We start from the raw sequence: 19,196 nt of genomic DNA, 5'->3' as shown, positions 1-19,196 counted from the left end.
TCTTTTTAAGGTAAGAATAATAAAGGAGAGACCTTACGTACACAGAAGTGTAAAAACAAGCATAACCTTTACTTTATGGTTTTAACTGACCTAGGCTTGCATCGTGTGAGAGAACACACTGACATTATGGAAACATACAATGTCTAAGAATTTGAAATGGAAAGTTAAAAATTAATCAGTATTTTCAAGAAAGAAAAACAAAAAAGTTGATTAAATAAAAATTATTTATGTTAAAATCAATCAACATTTGAGAAAATCTTCTGTCTCCTTTTCATCTATTTATGTATGAAGAAATACATATTTACAGTAGCTGCCTCTATAGTATTTCTTGAATGGCATGAAGCTTTGAACCAGCTTAAAATTTAGTTTTTCTGAGACAGTTCTGCGATTTATTTCCAATTTACTAGTTCAAAAGCTATGCTCTAATGGCAAGTCCAGAATCATAAGTTGCAGTCTTTGTGGGGAAAAAAATGGCAACCTACTACTGCATTTTACAAATCCTTTACATGATACTGTTTCAGTTCATATAAATCGAGATGGCTTTGTTGCTGTGGTTCAGCAAGAAGAAAAAAAAAATATGATTTTCAGAAATCCACTAGAAAATTTATAAGGATCGATATTTTCAGTGTATTTATTTCATCTTGTAGGAACCCTTTTGATAACTGAGTTATGGAGTGCAGGAATCTGGCACCTTTCCTGATTTATAGCGGGGTAAATGTGAGTGAAGACTTTTCAACAGAGAACAGTAATTCCCAACAAATCCATGTTGGACAAGTTCTAGATCTGGCACTAGTGGAACCCCTCCACATTCCATTTTTTTACAGAGAAGGTTGCCCCTTGGATTCCCACTGGAGCCAGGACCCGTGACTGTGGGTGCTCTGTCAGGTGTGAGGCCGGGCCGCACCTCAGCGCCACGGCAGCCGTCCCCGAGCGCCGGCCTCCATTCCCGCCGGCTGAGGGGCGCTGGTGGCGCCGCCCCTCGGCCCCGCCGTTGCCGCCATTTTGCTCGCTGGTGGCGGGAGGCGCTCTTGGGCAGGTGGGAGCGACGCTTCGGGTTCTACTTCCACAGTCGTGGGAGGAGGACGAGTGAGAGAGCCCGGCTGCCAGCGGGGCCTTGGGGGCTCGCATGAGTAGGAAAGGAGTGCTGTAAGGGGTGTGTGTGTGCACCCTCACCCCCTTCAGGCACCTGGGTCACACCTGGGAGCCAGCAGTTGCTGTTTGGGTCGACACCCCTGAAGGTTGCAACCTTCATTTTGAGGTCCCTGGAGGGGGCACTGAGTAAAATGCTGAGGTCTGAGGAAAGGGGTTGGTTTTAGGAGGGAAGTGAAGAGCAAAGGGGCTTCAAAACTAAGCAAACCCCCTTGTGGCCTGCAGCGTTTGTAGTAAGTCTGTCATAAGTCTGTAGTAAGCTGTTTCTTAAAGCAGATAAATGAGACATCTTTGCTTACAGGAGGTGATAAACATGTCTTTGTAAGTGTGAATTAGTGGTCTGAACTGCTCCAGCAAGCACCTCCTCATCTCCCTCATTCTGCCATCTTTAACATGCATTTCCCTTGTGCTATCAAACAGCATTGAGAGTATGGAAAAGACCCTTTGATTCCTTTTCATCTTGGTGACATGTTTTGTCCTATTTTTACAATTATTTTTTTCTTCCTTTAAAAGTCTGAGAGACTTTTCAATATTTCTTGGTTGGGGATTTTGAGGGGGACAGCCCACCCAACGGCCAGCAAGCAGGTGGATGAATGCAGGACCACATAAAGGAGTGTTGTGTCATGGTTTTCCGGTCTTTTAGAATAACCACGTCATCTCCTATTGTTATTTACTTTATCAAGCAATTGGACTTAATGGAGCCAGTCAAAGAATAAGTGGCATGTAGAAAGCAGGGGCCTGAAGGGCCTGGGAGGTTAAACCGTGTATAACAAAGACTGCTCAGGGATGGGAATTGTAAATCCATATTTACTTACATAGAAGTTGCATAATCATAGATTGACAGTTCCCCACCTGAAGTATGGAAACCATTTCATGCTGGTGTGCAGTGTTGGCAGCTCCTTGGAGCTGATGGAGAGGTGGTTATTCAGCTGGATAAGCACTTAACATAGATAATTACTACTTGAATAGCAACAACTTGATAGTACTCCTGACAGATGCTTTCTGCTGCCACACTGATACCCAAAGCTGAGAACTCCTGCTTTGCATTACTGACATTAAAAGCACGTGAAAGCATGATGGCAAAATTAACCAGCTTTGTTATATTTTTATATATATATGTTATATATAGTGTGATTTCTAAATTCTAGATTTATTAGTGTGAAGGGAAAAGTGGCAGAACCTGGTGGTGGGGGAGTGGCAGAAATTGGAAGAAGTGGTGTTGTAGACCTACTCTGAAAAGTGGTGTAAAAGGGGCATTGATGGATTTCTTGTTTGAAGTTCTAAAACCTGTCTTTTCACTGTTCACAGACAGTTTTGATTACATGCTCTATATTCTGCCAGTATTGTGAAATGTTTTCTGTTTTAAATTTGAAACATTTATTTGGAATATTTGAAGTTTTGTAGCTTCTGTGGAAGAAAAATATTTTTAACATTTTTGATTCACAGCTGACTATACAGTAAATAAGTAAACCTGACTCCTATTTGCAAAGCACTCTAAACCATATATTTATTTATTTTTAATGTTACTAATGAGATGCTAGAGAACAAAAGAAGTGTCACCTTTGGTTTATCTCTAGGAAATAAGTTAGCTTTGTTTTGTTATTTTATCACCACATTTGACCTTTATTGAGTTTTATAAACTCTGTTGAAGTTGATTTGGTATTTTGCCATTTGTTTCAGTGTATCTAAGATTTTTGACTCATAAAATCCTTTCTGTGGTATTCTTTTAGTGAGATCTTTGCTTTTTAAAGTTGTCTTTAAGCAAAATTAATAGCTATGAAACTTACCAACACAACACATAAAGAAAACATGTCTAATGCCTAGAGTTGGTGCTAAATGGAAAACATTTAAATTAACAGGAGTATTTTTAAAAGTGGTGTATATGATGAATAATTTAGATACTGTCTCTGGTCCTGATGTTTCAGAACAAACCTGTTAAAGAGTTGGGTCCATATTCCAGTTACCCAATCCAGGTAAGCTATTTGTATGTAGGTTAAAAAAAAATAAATCTGATTTGCTTGTAAATGAAAGTAATCTTTCTAGATACATAGACTGCAGTTGTATAAAAGAATCTTAACATTATTCTTAGAAATTGAATATCCAGCTTTATCTGGATCTTCATTCTTACCCATTTTTTCCCTCTTGATATGATACGGTAACGTAAAGGTTGTTTAAAGTGCTGTCCTATAGGATTTTTTTGATCATAAGTAACAGGAACCATATTTTATCAGGAAAAGTATTCTCTGTTTGAAGAAGAATTAAGGATGCAGTTAAGAGCTGCAAAAGGAAAAAAATCTAGAAATTAAGTATTGTCACTTATAACTAATAAGTCCTTTATTGCTTATACAGGTTCAATTCCAGTAATTTCAGTTTCACAGTTCCTTCTGCTGCCTTTTGCAGGTTAAGATACTTCACATCTGATCTAAAAATGTTCAACTCTGCAGACATGGTCTTTTCATTGGATAATTTATTTTATGAAAGACCAGATACAAGACAAAGGTAAATCTTTATTGTTAAATATATATATAATTGTTTTTTAAGTTTTTCCACACTCTGAATCATTTTACAGCAGAATTTTTTTTTTAACTCCCTTTTTTGTCCACCAATAGAAATGTGGGGCTAGAAATTTCCAGGTTTCTAACCCATACTTTGAAATGTGTTTGCAAGCACAATGGAGTTTGAATGATGCAGGTGTATCTTAGGGCTATTAGAAATACATGTTAGCAGAAGTTTTGCCCCTTAAATTTTCTGTGATCACACAAATTAAAAAAATAAGAATACCTTTTAGCAAGAGAAACAGTAGGTTATTTATGATTACTGATTTTGAGCTGGATGTTGTGGAGGGTGCTTAAAGAAGACTTCTACCTTACATTTTTGTGTTTAAAATAGGTATCTAGAAAATGAAGAGCCTAAGATTTGGTCTATTGCACCTGCTCCAGCTATTGCTGAAATTCCAGCTGCAGAGGACTTACAGAGGGAACTGGAAAGAAATACAGCCAACACTCATACAGGTAAAATATTACAGAATAGAATCATTTCAGTTGGAAAAAACCTTTAAGGTCATCAAGTCCAACTGTAAACCTAACACTGCCAAGTCCCACTGAACCATAATATTTGACATTCATTTTGAATGGTTTAACAAATAATTAGCATGACGGATGATTCCTTCTCTCTCTTTGAATGCTGTGAAATATGAAATATTCTAGCTATGCAAATATAGACAAAGCATGTATATTAGTTGAGAGTGATGGTCTTACATATGTTTGGAGTATTAGCAGTCCTCTTTAGGCATATACAGGCTACACAGAGGGCAAGGTAAGAAGTATGATCAAAATTTCAGCTACTCCACATTGTTCCATGAAGAATCATAACACAGTGGGAAGCAGCTGTACGAGCATAATGCAAGACATGGATGTGATGACCTGTCTCTCACCCAAGGACCAGAGAGTTTATGTGAACGTAACTTTCTTCTTCCCTTTTGGGGCTTTTTTCAAAATGCTATTCAAGAGGCCAAATTTGAGTCTGGCCATTGATTGCTGCTAAATGGAGCATTCCTTCCACCTAGACATTCAGGATGACCTTAAGGAAATTTATTATAAAGAGTTCAGTTGCTTTATCTCTGCCAACTAGGTGTCTGCATTTCTTAGCTGCTATGCTGATTTATGACTTCTTTATTTTTTAGGAATTGTATTGTTAAGACAAAAGGGGTTTTTTCTACTTTGTGCAAGAGCAATTCCATTAAGAACTACCCATTCAAATAAGCTTTCTGGTGTTTGTAGAATTAGGACTGTTGGGGTTATGTCACAAACAGGCCATTGTGATTTTAAGTTTCTAAATGGATAAGACTGAAATTAATAGGCTGCAGAATAGAACTGTTCTGTAATCTTATTGCATTCAATTCCTTATTTCTGGTCTTGCCTTCCTTTTGCTGACAGCAATGCTTGTATGGTCAGCCAGATCAGGACACCCATCCTACTGTGAACTAACCCTGCAAAATGTGATAATTAAGCAAGATGAATATGAAACCAGCCTGTCACTGACATCATTACAGATTTTGACTGTTAATATCACAGGGTTTATCTCACAGTTGTTTGTAGTAGGAACTTTAAGCTTGCTCACTGTATAATTTTTTTAAACCACAGTCTTTATTTTGGGACAGGGTGAAGAGTTTCTGTCTTACAAACTAGTTTGTAGTTCTGAGGAATAGTTTTGCTCCATTACTTTGTGTAGGAAGCATAGAAGGTGACCCATTTTTTCAAACTTTAAATTGACAACAGATGCATTGCATTCATCAGCATGAGTCATACACTAAAGTTCTTGCAATAAGATGGAGATATCAGCTCATATAATATATGTGAATTGGGCTTATTCAGTGTGGAAGATCTTTAATAAAACTACTAATAATAGGAATATGAATATTAGTATAAATTATAATAAACTGATGTTTTTCTAGGAGGGAGAAAGCACCAGAAGTTTATACAACAATGTAAGAGTAACAGTGAGGAAGTAAATGAGAAATCACCAGCACCTGCTCATTTTGGCATAGCCTCTGAAAAAGAAGTGCTCCAATTAAGTTTAGGAGAAAGAGAGAAAATTAGTTTTCAGCATGAAAGTCTGAACATGGTTTCATTGTTTCTCTCTCCTGATGAAGATAAATCTAAAACAAGAACAAGGGTTTCTCAGCATCCTGGTGCAAATTTTTCACAAAACAAAATATTAAGTAATTTTCCAGAAAACAGTGATGATGAGAGTGTGCATTCCACATTAAGAAAAAGGTACATGTCTAGTCAAATGTGATAATTTATCAAGAATTATATTACTATCATTATTATTATTTATATATTATTATCATTATTATTATTTATATATTATTATAAATTATCATTACGTATAATTATTATACAATTATTATATGTACAACATTATATATTATTGCTATTATCAGAATCGTATTATTATTTTAGCTATACATTAGATACATTTGTTAAAGGCAGTTTTGGATCCTTCAGTTGAAGGTACTTTAACAGGGCTTCAGATGCTAAGTCTTTTCAATGTAAGCAAAAAAGATGTTTCTTTTTGGCAATATTTTAGTGCTGTAATTAAATGTGTCCTAAGTTCAGCCTCTTTTATGAGAGAAGTAAGGATGAGTTTTGTTGCTTTAATTTTGAAGAAATTGTTAGGTAGCAAAGGTTTTTCAAAATACTGTTTTGAGTTCTTAAACCACATGGTAACAAGCAAGAAGGCTAAGATCATTTGCTCTTCAGAGCAGAGGTCAGCCAGCCAGGAATACCTTGAGCAGTTCACAGCTTGATTTCAGCGCTGCCTGGGATGAGAGTTTTAAAGATCAACTCCTCTTCTATGCCCAACTCTTCTCATTCTTCAGAACCTCTGTTTCTCTACTGATTTTAGTTATGCAGAGATTGACAGTTAAATCTGCTGTTGGGATTCAGAGCCCGCCTAGACAGGCAGTTTATTCTTTCAGGTTCTTCCTGGAATGAAAGTGAAGTTAAAATGTATCTTGAAAGGAGTTCTTCACCTAGAAGAGTGTCAGCTCAAATGACATTAGATACAAACTTTTCTTATGATTGTATCTTACTAGTTGTGCTTATGATATAAGCATACCTATTTTTCAAATATTAGAGAAACTGTGTAACACTGCAACAAATTAATGGAAGTCCTGGATCTTTTGCAGCTTATTTAAAATGACTGGTTGTATGTACAAAAATACAGAATTTAAAGATCGTTCTATTGATGTGAAAGAAATTGATACTTACTTACATACAAGTGAAGGCATGGAAAAAGCGAGGCAACAAGGGTTATGGAGAAATAATCATCATGCTCCAATAACTAAGGATTCCGATTTTACTCTGCATAGGCTAAATGATGGGGACATTGCATCTCAAAATGGAATTAAAATGAAATCATTTTCTAATGCTTCAGAGATTCTGGATATGACAGGTAATTATTATTACTCTATTTCAAGAAAAATAGCCCACTGTCTGTCTTTTGTATATAATAAAAATTTATATCCATGATCTGAGGTAGAGTGAGGAACATTTTCCCACCACCTCAAGGTGAGATAATTTGCTAAACCTGATAGAAGATATCGCCATTCTGTGAAACTTAATTGCACTGTTGTTTAGTATGAGCTGGGTAAACAGTTTATGAAGAAGAGTCACATTTTCAAAAGTGCAAAGTCTTGTAAACCTTTTTTAAAATGTCACTTCAAATCAGTCCCCTAAACAATTTGAGAAAGAGCAGCCTTGTCTCTTCATGTGGTAAGTAGTCTTGTCTTCATTTGAAACCAGAAATTGAAAATATGATTTGTGATTTGTGATGTGGCTCATACTTCTATCTGTAGAAATAGATTTTAAATAGGAAAATGCTGAAAAATGGAGGAAAGTGGTGAGAATTTTGATGAATGATAAAATACTTGTTTTAGAAATTATTTTTTGTTTTTAATAGTTTTTGGACACGTGGTTTATTTCTAGATTTAAGCTTAATGGGACAGGGACTCGTTGCATCTGTGGAATGTGCCTTGTGTACCTGGCTAACTGGCACAGAAACATGGAACAGAAAAATAGTTCTAGCAGAAAATTGTAAGGCAGAGCTGTGGCTTAGGATGGGATTTGAAGGCTGGTCAGGAATGAAAACATGATTCCTGTATGATTGGCTTCTGAGCAACAGTGACTACATTTGTGGATGAGGGAAGAGCAGTGGATGTCACTTACTCTGCCTTCAGCAAGGCTTTTCATGGAATCATAGAATGGTTGAGAAACAGTGTCTTCCATAACACTCTTTTATCCAGTGTAGGACATTAGGAATGGATGGACAACTGCATGGGTAGAAAAATGATCGGATGGTTAGGCTCAGAGAGTGGTGGTTGTTAATGGGTCACACTCTGCCCACATGCCTGCCACAAATGGAGTACTGCACGGGGATCCTGGAGGAGGGGGCTGCCAGAGTTCACATGAAATTCAGCAGGAATTAATGAAAGGTCCTGCCCCAGGGAAGGAGGAACCCCTGGGGTTCCCCTGGGCTGGACTGACTGGGGGCAGCTCTGCAGAAAAGTGCCTGGGGTCTGGTGAACAGCTCTCTGAACGTGAGCAAGCAGTGTGTCCCAGCAGCAATGAAGGCTGACACCATCCTGGGCTTTGTTGACAGCCAGGAAGCTGAGGGAACTGATTATCCCCTTCTTGGCACTTTGGAGACCACTTCTAGATACTACATCGAGTGGTACTGTACCAGAGGCTCAAAGCAAGACATATTTAAACTGGAGTGAGTTCAGCAAAGGGCCACCAAGATGGTCCTTTCAAATTATAACCTTGTGACCTCCCTGTCCTAGCCTGTCAGCTCCTTCTGTATCACCTGGACTTTGCTATAGCCTTGCAGCTTCCCCACAGAACACATAGCTTAGGGTCAGGAACATATTTTTAATGGTGATTGGTTGAAAACATACGTGGTTTTATAAATTTACTACTTTTATTTCTTTAGGAACTACAGGAAGAAAACTGGAAATTTTGAGGAGTGTTACAGAAATACGTATCCTTGTATTTGCTGTATCTGATTTACTGATTTTATTACAATACTTTCACATTTACAAAATTACAACACTTAATTTGTAGCCATAGGTACTCATGCATTTTGCTGTAGTAGTTTTGATTTATAACGTAATGCTGGGAATCAAATGACAAATAGGTGTTTACCCTTTGGACGTCCAAAGCTAAAATGAAAATGGGACAACTAATAGATCATTCATTGCTAAGCAAATGTATTCTTATTTCAAACATTCAAATTGATCCTCAAAACTATTTTTAAAATGTAAAGTTTTTAGGTTGCGTAATAGATAATTCAGGCAAGATTTTATGTGCAAACACACACATATTCTTATGCACCTTAAATGAAGGAAAAGTGAATTATTATTTAGTCTTATTAGGAAAACTGAGTATTACTTTTTGTCCCATTTTCTCGGGAGAAAATAAACTTCACATATTCCTTATAGGTCTATATTTAGTGTATACAGTGTATTTCCATTCTTTAAGCAGATTTTACAATAATTTTCCTTCTTCTTGGCTCTGCCTTGAATCCATAACAAAATTAACATAACATCTATTTCTGTCAATATTAATTTTTTTTTTTTGCTTTTTGTACACTGTCTTTTCAATATTTTGTTTCTAGTAACCTCTCAAATGGTAGGTAAAATATCAGGAAGAGGAAATGCCTAAATTTAGGCAACTTAAATTAATGTGAATAGCTTTAAGACGTGTAATACTTTCCAAAATGAGTAATAACTCAGTTGTTCTGAATTTGCCAATTACAGATGGTCTTCTGCATTTTGAAAATAGATTATTTATTTGGAGAGGGAATTCTAGATAAGTCTTTTTTTTAACAATCCATATTTTCTTTAGTCTAATATTACTTGCTTATCTTTACTCATATTTTAGTGTTTATAAGTAACTACTTCTCTTTCTTGTTTTACTCCTTTTTCTTTTTCTCTTTATTTAGTCTGTTAATGTAACATCAGTCTGAGGCCTCAGCAGTTCACTGTACTTGTTACTGTTATGCCTGACCATGTGTGCCGCCTCAGCCTGATCAGGTGGTTACAGTTAGTCTGCTTGTGTGGCTTCAGTGCAAGTCCAGACAAGTTTCAACTCACTCATTTGGATTTGTAATGTAACAATATTCTCTTTTCCTCTTACCTGTATTTTAGATAAGAATATTGTTGCCTGAAGAATACACAATATTAGCAATTGAAAATATTTTTAAAACCACTGTCAGCACTAATAGATTTTAGGTGAATTTCTTTGCTGTTGTTATGACTGGCCATACAATATTATGCTATTTAGGTTGTGTTATAATACAAATATAATGTGACCATTGACACTTTAGATATGCTAACAGCAGTGCTCTGCTTGCTCTTGTATCTGCTTTACAGTATAGAATAAAGCTTTTGTCCCTTGCAGTTTCGCATTTCATAATTGTATGCCATTCCATGAAGCCTGTGCCAGGGATGAGATTCTTGATTATTGGTGTAATCCTAAGACCTCTTAAATAGGTAGTGGGGGGTTTTTGTGAAGTGGAATATATGTCACACCAAGAATCTAAATAAAGCTACTAAATCATTGAATAGGTTACTTTTTGATATTTTTTTACAAGCCTGTATCAGTAAAAGATTGTTGCATATGTTTTAAGTTTGCATTTAAATTACAAGAAAGAGATGCACTTAAATTTCTAAAATAAATTTTATAATTTTCACTCAATTGTTTTACTTTCCTTAATGCTATCAAGCAACCCAATTTAGAAGTATCTTTAAGGAGTTCCCATATTTTAACTATGCACAGTCTAAAGCTTTGGATGATGTAAGTATGAAACATTAGCTGCAGCTGCAAGTAATACTTCGTAGACAAATTTAAATGGTACCTTGAGATTCAGAACTAAAAAGGGGTTAGAAAACTAGTATATCTAGAACCTCTTCCTGGAATAGTTGAGCAGGGTTGAACTTAACTTAAGGAGGAGAGACCTGAAGAACTTGTAAAAATGTTTTTCTTGGGTTTAGTACTTTTGTGTGAAGATATGAATTGCATGTGTATTTATGTGTACAGATTAGTAATATTTTTTTAAGAAAAACAGAACTTTAGAGAATATTGTCCTTTTGGAGAAGGTATACTTGCCTATGCCCTTTTTATCAGCTATCTCTTTCTTTAAAAACTGAAACTTACTTTGAAAGCAACCAGTTTAGGAAGATTGTATTACAGGTTCTGTGCAGAGAGGAGATACAGGTTCCATCAGACTTCCAACACAGCATTTGAAATTTTTATTGAGCTCTAGGGGAAATCCCAGTGTCATTCACAAACATTTCTAAGCATGTTTTTTAAGCTACTTCTGATGTTGCAAATGTTTTTGTTTGAATTTCTTATCTCCTGAATAATGTTTTATAAAGAGATTTTAAGAATGGTGTTTATATGAGCAGAATAATCTAATATTTAAATTATATGGGGAGCTGTATGTTTGCTTTTTTCCCTTTTTTAGTTTTATGCATAGATTTGGTGTATCTGGTGTTTATTTTCTGATGATTACATCATATTGGCCTGTAAAATAATCTTATGTGACTCTTTGCTCCTAGACTAATGGAAAACCACAGCTGTAAGCAAGATTTACTTGCATGAAAGTTGCAAAAACAGGGTTCTGAAGGCAATAGTTTAAAAAAATATATTTTTTGAATTATTCCTGTATTCACATTCCTTAATTCCTGGTACCTTACAAACCTTATGTGTTTGTAAGGTACCAGGAAGGACAAGGTTTGCTTATCACTCATGTATAAGACATGACATGTTGAATATTAAGAGAAATCAGCATATTAAAAAGATAATGGTCTTGTGCATTTTTTTTTTATTGGTTAAGCTTGCAAAATTAAACTTGGTAGTAAGTCTCTTGATTCTAAGAAATGAGTTGTAAGCATTTGACTTTGTGGAACTTCCCTGGTTGAATCACAGTGAATGTTGCAAAGGATTATTTAACAAAAATCAGGGAAAATTTTGTATTCCATGCAACATTCATCTTTCACTGATGTTTTGTGAGCACTGGAAAACTCAGAATGGTAGGTGAAGAACATGGGTAATTTCTGCAACTGTTCAGCAGTACTGTCAGTGTCAGTCATTGCTATAGTTAGTTATAAATCAAGTACTAGATAATTCCTGTTCATCCTTGTGAGCTCCTAGCAGTTATAGAATAGTTTTAAAGCATTAAGAGCTAGAAGGAAAGAAAAAAAGAATGAGAATAGTAGAATCCATGAGGAGTTGGGAGGGAAGGAAGGAGGTGAGGCTGCACAGAGCATGCTGCGTGGAGGGAGAGTTGGTAGCACTACGGAGAAGAAGGAGGGCAGAGTCAACCTGGTCAGAGGGAAATGAGGGAACCTGACATGGACATACCTCACTTCTGAGATGGTGGGGGAAGGAAGGAAGGAAGCATGGTCATACAAAACCTACTTTTGTCATTATTGAAAATATTCTATTAAACTTAGATATATTCAACAATGGTGGAATTTTAAATGCTGATTGAATTACAGAAGGAAAACCAATTGCACTTTGAATATGAGCACAAAATACCTTTTTCTCATGAGCCTATGTTCAGTTGCAGTTGGACATTGGCAGTGATTCTGTATTATTGTCATCTAAGGCTGGATAACTGATTCTTTTGCTTGCAGAATGGTAGACTTCATTACGTAATAACTTTAGATGTACATTCTCTCATTTACATTTCTGTGGCAGATGTGTAGCAGAGGATATTCTTTCTCTTGATGTAACTTAAAAGTTCACATGCAATACAAAAATTTTTAGATAATTACTTATATCAATGTAATAGTAATTTCCTTGTGTTGTTTTCCTCTAGATAACACTTTTGGAATATATGAATAGGTACAATGGATAGCAGTGTTATATTTACTACTTTGCAATTCTTTCCTAGCTTCTTTATACAGATAGGAATTTTGTGATTTGTGCTCCGACTGGCTCTGGAAAAACTGTAATGTTTGAGCTAGCTATTACCAGATTACTCATGGGAGCCCCACTGCCTTGGTTTAACATTAAAGTTGTTTACAGTAAGTATTATGCAACTTCAAACATTTTGGTGACAGCAGTAGAAAATATTCTGTAAATATGGAGATCTGGAATGAGTGCTTTAATAATATTGAAATTAAATATGTTAAGAAATTGTGACCTACCTCATTCTTTTAGAAGTTGTTTCTTTTAGGGTTTGTTTATTCGTGATACCATTGTAACTATGTTTGGTATTTAACAGCACTGTGTAATGGAGTGTTCAGCATTACCTATACAAGTAAAAATTTAAAAAATCTTGTCAAGAGCTTGTCCTCTAAGAAGGCATGGAAAGGAAGAAGAAAGCAAAGGAAACTAAAACAAATTCTTAGTGGCAGCGCCAGAAATCATGCAGTATCTTTTGCATGCCTATCTGTTGCTCTGACACGAGGATCAAATTTTCCACTAACCTGGTAGTTTTATGCTGTTACATTCTGTCTACTAGTTCAGAGGCAACAGAACTGTGATCTTTGTAAGTTTAATTGATCTGTATAGGTACTAATGAAAATACTTGAAGATAGTCACAACAATTACACTTTTTCTTTCCTTCTTGGAGAAATGAGTTCATATCATGTAAATCAGATTAAATTTTTTCCCAGTTTTTATTAATTCATGCTGTGATTTATTTGTCAGTCTTAATATTAATGATTGATCTTTACATATACAAAAGTTTCAGCCTAATTATTTTTTCTATTTTTTAATTCCAAAGTGTTCAAATTCTTACAATAAAGCTAGTGTTGATTTAGTGTTTACTGTATATTGTAAACAGATTTTTATGAACAGGCATGTATTATAATTTCTATGTCAGTGGATTGAGGTGGAGCATTTCAGTGTACTGTAATGTTTTTGTTTGCATTGGTAGAATTGATACAAATTGGCTGGTTGAAACGTTCAGTCAGGAAGCAGTTACCTGCTGGTGGAATTAGATCTGCTGACTTTACCAGGTTCAACAGCGATGGAGGCGACGTGTCAGTTTTCTGCATGTCAGAACAGAGGTGTCAGTCAGATTATGTACTGTTGGAGTGTGATCTGGTATCTGATTTATCAGTGGTCCAATGTATGTGAATTAGTTTGCAGTAGTAGTGTAAATCAGAGTTGTTTCCCATAGCTTTAACAGAAGCTAAGGATTGGTGACAATTTCTGGGAGCAACCACTAGCTTCTTGCATTCTTGCATAGCAAAAGATAATTACTTTTGCAATTTTGTGAGTTACTTGCTGGTAGCTTAATCAGTTTTCTGGAGCAGTGATTTCCCCTGCTTTATAGGCCACTGATACGCTTATGAGATTTTTATACCTCTTCCAGAAGTAGAAACTGGTTCTTTAAAACTCTTCATCTTACAGATCACTTGTCAGCTGATATGCAGAAATGGTTTGTATTCCAGTGGCTCTAACTAGTCTAGAATGTAATCACTGTCAAGATCTATTTTATTAGTACTGCTTTTGGATCATGTGTAGATCACTTCTTTCACTTAAATCACTGCATTCTCCTTATAGATTACCTATCCAATATAGACTTACATGTGTTGCTACTATCAGTCTTTGTAAAGAATTACTTCTGATTTCTAGGAATCAACCTCCATCTGCAAAAGTATAGTATATATCCTCAGGGAGGAAAAAAAATAAGAAACAGATTGTTTTAGGAGTCTGTTTATGAGGACCAGCATCAGAAATGCTACCTGCTGCATTAGCTGCTACCTGCTGTTAGCTTCTTGTTATGACCCTGACTACACTTAACTGTACATTTGGTTTAGATAGATTTTTATTTCTTCTGGCATTCCGTTTCCTGCATGTGGATGGTTTTTCATTTATAACCCTTTTTTCTCTGAATACAGAGTGCTCAAATAATTCTGAACTGGAAAAAGGTATGATATTCCATTAGAAAAGATGTATTTCCTGTTGTTTATTCTGTCCGTGAGAAAACCTTTGATAGCTGAATGATTGTTTCCATGTGGGATTGAGGAAAAAATCAGGATTAAGAGAGGGCATAAATAACCCCAATTAAAGGGTTCTGCTTCTGATTGCTGATAGGGAAGAACAGGGACCCAGAGCTCAACATGGATCTGTGCACGTGGAATAGGATAATAAGGATGATAATATCTGTTACAAATTTTATGCTTTGGGGAGCAAAGCTGAAAATTAGGGAAATTAAATCCAGGAAGACATCTTAAAAATGTATGCAGTTAGCATCTTTAGCAAAACAGTTGAAGATTTGGTTTACCTGATATAACTCTGTTTTTTGTATTTTTAGTGGCTCCAATAAAAGCTCTATGCAGTCAGCGTTTTGATGATTGGAAAGAAAAATTTGGACCTATAGGACTCAGCTGCAAGGAAATAACAGGAGATACAGTGATGGATGATTTATTTGAAATACATCACGCTCACATTATTATCACTACACCTGTAGGTTTCAATCACAATTCTTACAGAAACCTAGAATAAGCAGACATTAGCAGTCTGCTAATTGTATGCTACTAGGACTTCCCCTTTTTTTGCTAATAAGTAGTAATTTTATGATCACTATGCTTGCCTGCACACTGCTATGCATACTATTAGGCCACATAAAGAACAGTTAGTAATATAACAATGTGCCAGATGAAACATACATGGCATTGGCTTGAATTAATTTAACTTATTTTGCTTAAAGTTTTATTAAAGTTTAGGCATGTCTGCTTGTTCCGTACTTCTGGCATATGTTGGCCTTTAAAATATCTTTCGCTTTCTGTTGTTTTATTGTGGTGGTTTTTCTCCCAGGAAAAATGGGATAGCATGACTAGAAGATGGAGAGACAACTCTATAGTCCAGCTTGTACGACTGTTTCTCATTGATGAGGTAAGAAAATTAATATTTTATACGTACTGGTTTTTTTCTTGAAGATAAAAGAAAACTTAAAAAATACAACATTTATTTAACACATGTATAGATTGTAACTGGAGAAATATTTAGCAAATCTTTTAAAATTCCTAATAGGTGCACGTTATAAAGGATGAAAGTCGTGGTGCAACGTTAGAAGTTGTAGTCAGTCGGATGAAGACTCTTCAGTCTTCTCTTTGTCATCTTATAGAGAAACATGACACTATTCCGCCCTTGAGATTTGTAGCAGTTTCTGCAACAATCCCAAACGCTGAAGATGTAAGAGTTACATTTTAACTGTATTTTAATCAATGTAGTTGTATTTTATACAATTTACCTGGAGTTACAAATTTAGGTTGATAACAAAGTTGGCATTTTTAAGCTGTCAGCTGGAGACGGCTGTGAGGTTGATGTTCATATAACAAAGGACCTACAACCATATGGAGCTATCAACCAAGTGTGGACATGATTCAATTTTAGACTTCTGTCTGTGGTATTTGTCTCAAAGTACAAATCACAACAGACTTGAGATTTCAGTCTGAATGATATTGGTCCTGTAGAAAGCAGAACTTCACCTGTGATTTTAATGATAAAAGCAATGTCAAATATGTTAATAGTTTACATGTGACAAAAGCTAACTTATTATTTTGTGATGCAGTTAGAACAGAGCATGATTAAAAGCAGAAAATTGTCATTTCTATTCCATTTCTTCTTTTTTAAAGATTGCAGAATGGCTTTCAGATACCAAGATGCCTGCTGTATGTCTGAAAATAGATGAGGATCAACGACCAGTGAAGCTACGCAAAATTGTTCTTGGCTTTCCTTGCAGTGACAATCAGACAGAATTCAAATTTGACTTAACTCTTAACTACAAGATAGCTAGTATTATACAAGCCTACTCGGAACAAAAACCAGCACTTGTGGTACCACAGCTTTTTTTAATCACATTTGAAGTTCTTTCTTTCTTAAGAGTGTTGATTAAAAAAAATAAAATCTTTTCTTACAGTTTTGTGCCACAAGAAAAGGAGTACAGCAGGCCGCTTCTGTTCTTGCAAAAGATGCTAAATTTCTACTGAGTATAGAACAGAAACAAAGGTATTTTTACATCCAAGTTGTTCTAGCAGAGGAGTGTCTGCAACAAAGTCATCATCATAGTTAACATTCTTTTTGGTAAACTGGTTCTGCTTTTGAGAAGCTTTATTTACTTCTCAGATTTTTAGGGTACTTTTCACAAGCGTAAGTTGTTTCTAAAAGCTGCTTTCTAAACATACAAATGTTAATTCCTATGGTCCTATAAGGCCTTATAGTGTAAAGATTAAGCATATGAGTAGTTGAATTGGATGTGGTCTTACTAGTGTTTTAAGTTAAGCCATTAGAAGTCTTTGCATTATCAGATACCTTTAATAAATACAGCCCTAACCCATGTTAATTATAATTTACTTCAGGGTTGCCCAGTCATGGCAGCTGCAGAAGCTATTTCCTGATTTTGGACCTCAAACACAGTCTTTGCCTTATGTGAACAACCTGTCTAGATTTTAGGTCCTGACAAGGAAAGATGACTGGGCTGGAAAGGCTGCAACAGCTACCCCAAAGAGTCAGTTTGTTCCCTTTGTGAAGATGGGAAAGGTGATGGTTGAAAATATCCAAAGAATATATATTTTTTAAATTATTTTACAACTATGTCCTTTTGATAGTCTAACACATAGTTGAAAACTAAGAACATCCTTAAAAATCACAAATACAGTAGAACGATGGGAAAGTGTGTAAAAAATGTACGTGTCAAGGCATGCATCTTACAATCTTTCCTGAGGTAATTGTGTATCTAGTTTCCCATGAAGCTTTGTTTTTGCATTTTAAAAACATACTTGCATTTTTTTATATTCCACTTACATTAGTGAATCTGTTTTGTGATTTTGAAGTTTTGGGGGTTTTTTGTGTTGCACAGATTACAGAAGTCTGCAAATGCATTGAAAGATTCCAGACTGAGAGGTAAATATAACATCTCTGCTCTGTGAGTGAATACATGCTTGAGTAAACCTAGTCAAGTGATGAATATAATTATTTCGTTATCAGATCTTTTAATGTATGGTGTGGCTTATCATCATGCGGGTATGGAGATATCTGACAGAAAAATAGTTGAAGGAGCTTTTACTGTAGGAGACTTACCAGTACTTTGTAAGTAAATTCAACTTTGAAAGTTAGAATGTTGTTGACATGTGCTGAAAAGACTGCAGTTTCAAAGTGGTAATATTCTATGATTCTATAGTTTGTTTAACCTTTGGAATTACTTTGTGAAATCCAGATGAAGATGTGTTTGTGTTTCACATGCACTTTTACCCTGTGAGTGTACTTACGCACTATTACTAAAGAACATAGAACTTCTTTTCAGCATACGTGGAGGTCATAATCCCTCATATGTCTGTACAGGTCTGGCCACATCCATTTCCTTTTCATACCTCTGAGCCATCCTGTTGAGGTGGAACTCTTCTAGTGTGTCTTTCCTCAGAGTTCACATGATGTTTTCTTTGTTTGTGTGATTTGCAGCAGTGCTTCTTAGGTGCATGCAAACTCCCATGCAAGGTGTTTTGACTGATGGGGAGGTTCCTAAGAAGTATTTCATTTTTTGTTACCTGAAATGAGAAGGTGTCTGAGACATAATGGGCTCATCTCATCCAGGCTTTCTTTTTCTGTAAAAAGATTCAGACCCTATGGGGGGAATTGTTTGTGTGATTCGTGTACAGCACTGAAAGATTAATGGATTTTTTTGTCTTTCCTGTATAGTGGTTGTGGCTCACTGTGAAAACTTAAGGTAGATACCCTTACTGTGTTCTGGTAACCTTGCTAGACTCGCAGGGTCCGTGGTATTAAAAAGTCTGTGCATCCCTGCAATCTACTGTACTTTGGCTGCATGTTGCACTGTGAACAGCTTTGCCAACTGCAGTGCCTTTTCTGAAATCTCGGGAGACTGTGGTTCTTTGCAAAAATAACTTTGAGACCCTGTGCCACAGCTGAACACAATGTGAACATACATATGAACTACCACTGAAAGAATACAAAGTTGCTTATTGGTACTTAAGTCCTTTGAAATTTATAGTTTGTATGAATATTTCAGAATCATCTGAGATACTAGAATTACACGCTAGAATTCTACAACTGAGGGGGAAAATAAAAGACTATGGGGCATATTCCACTTTCTAGGTCTGTGAGTATGATGGGGGTAGGGTTTTAACACACCTTTTACAGATACTGCAAAGGGGGAAAATTCTTTGGTCTTGAAATACAGTGTATGTATACCCACTGTGTGTGTATGTGTATACATATGTGTGTATATATATATACACACACACATATGGACTGAAGCTCTGATTGTGCTCGTAAGTAGCCTTTCTTCACAACATTTTTATGGTTAGATCATTTTGCTTTGACAAATTTCCCGTTTTGCATACCATCACAATATGAAAAACAATAATATTCTCAGAAAATGGTGTGGTTATGTCTTTAGTTTAGGTTGGATTCTTCTTTCCTGATGTACCTATGGTTACTTATTTCAGTTACCCTTTCATTTCAAAAAAGAACTGGAAAATCATTAATACTTTGTTTTCCTAG

General features: G+C 35.8%; 1 protein-coding gene across 1 annotated transcript in view; it reads left to right on the top strand.

Annotated features, from left to right (window-relative positions):
• Nucleotides 1-19,196, top strand: part of HFM1 (helicase for meiosis 1) — a 94,527-nt gene that overhangs the window by 14,164 nt on the left and 61,167 nt on the right. Inside the window, 16 exon segments of the mRNA XM_080407708.1 lie at nucleotides 3,075-3,122; nucleotides 3,550-3,648; nucleotides 4,039-4,160; nucleotides 5,603-5,924; nucleotides 6,842-7,107; nucleotides 8,644-8,691; nucleotides 10,438-10,508; nucleotides 12,613-12,745; nucleotides 14,989-15,140; nucleotides 15,492-15,584; nucleotides 15,586-15,621; nucleotides 15,708-15,869; nucleotides 16,313-16,510; nucleotides 16,597-16,685; nucleotides 17,536-17,579; nucleotides 17,664-17,765. Of these exon segments, the coding sequence (XP_080263834.1) occupies nucleotides 3,578-3,648; nucleotides 4,039-4,160; nucleotides 5,603-5,924; nucleotides 6,842-7,107; nucleotides 8,644-8,691; nucleotides 10,438-10,508; nucleotides 12,613-12,745; nucleotides 14,989-15,140; nucleotides 15,492-15,584; nucleotides 15,586-15,621; nucleotides 15,708-15,869; nucleotides 16,313-16,510; nucleotides 16,597-16,685; nucleotides 17,536-17,579; nucleotides 17,664-17,765 (1,909 nt within the window). The 5' untranslated portion in view covers nucleotides 3,075-3,122; nucleotides 3,550-3,577.

This window comes from Falco punctatus (genome assembly GCF_963210335.1).
Source record: "Falco punctatus genome assembly, chromosome: 11".
Taxonomy (NCBI): Eukaryota; Metazoa; Chordata; class Aves; order Falconiformes; family Falconidae; genus Falco; species Falco punctatus.
Note: the sequence above shows the minus strand (reverse complement) of the source record. Positions and strands in the feature narration are given on the sequence as shown.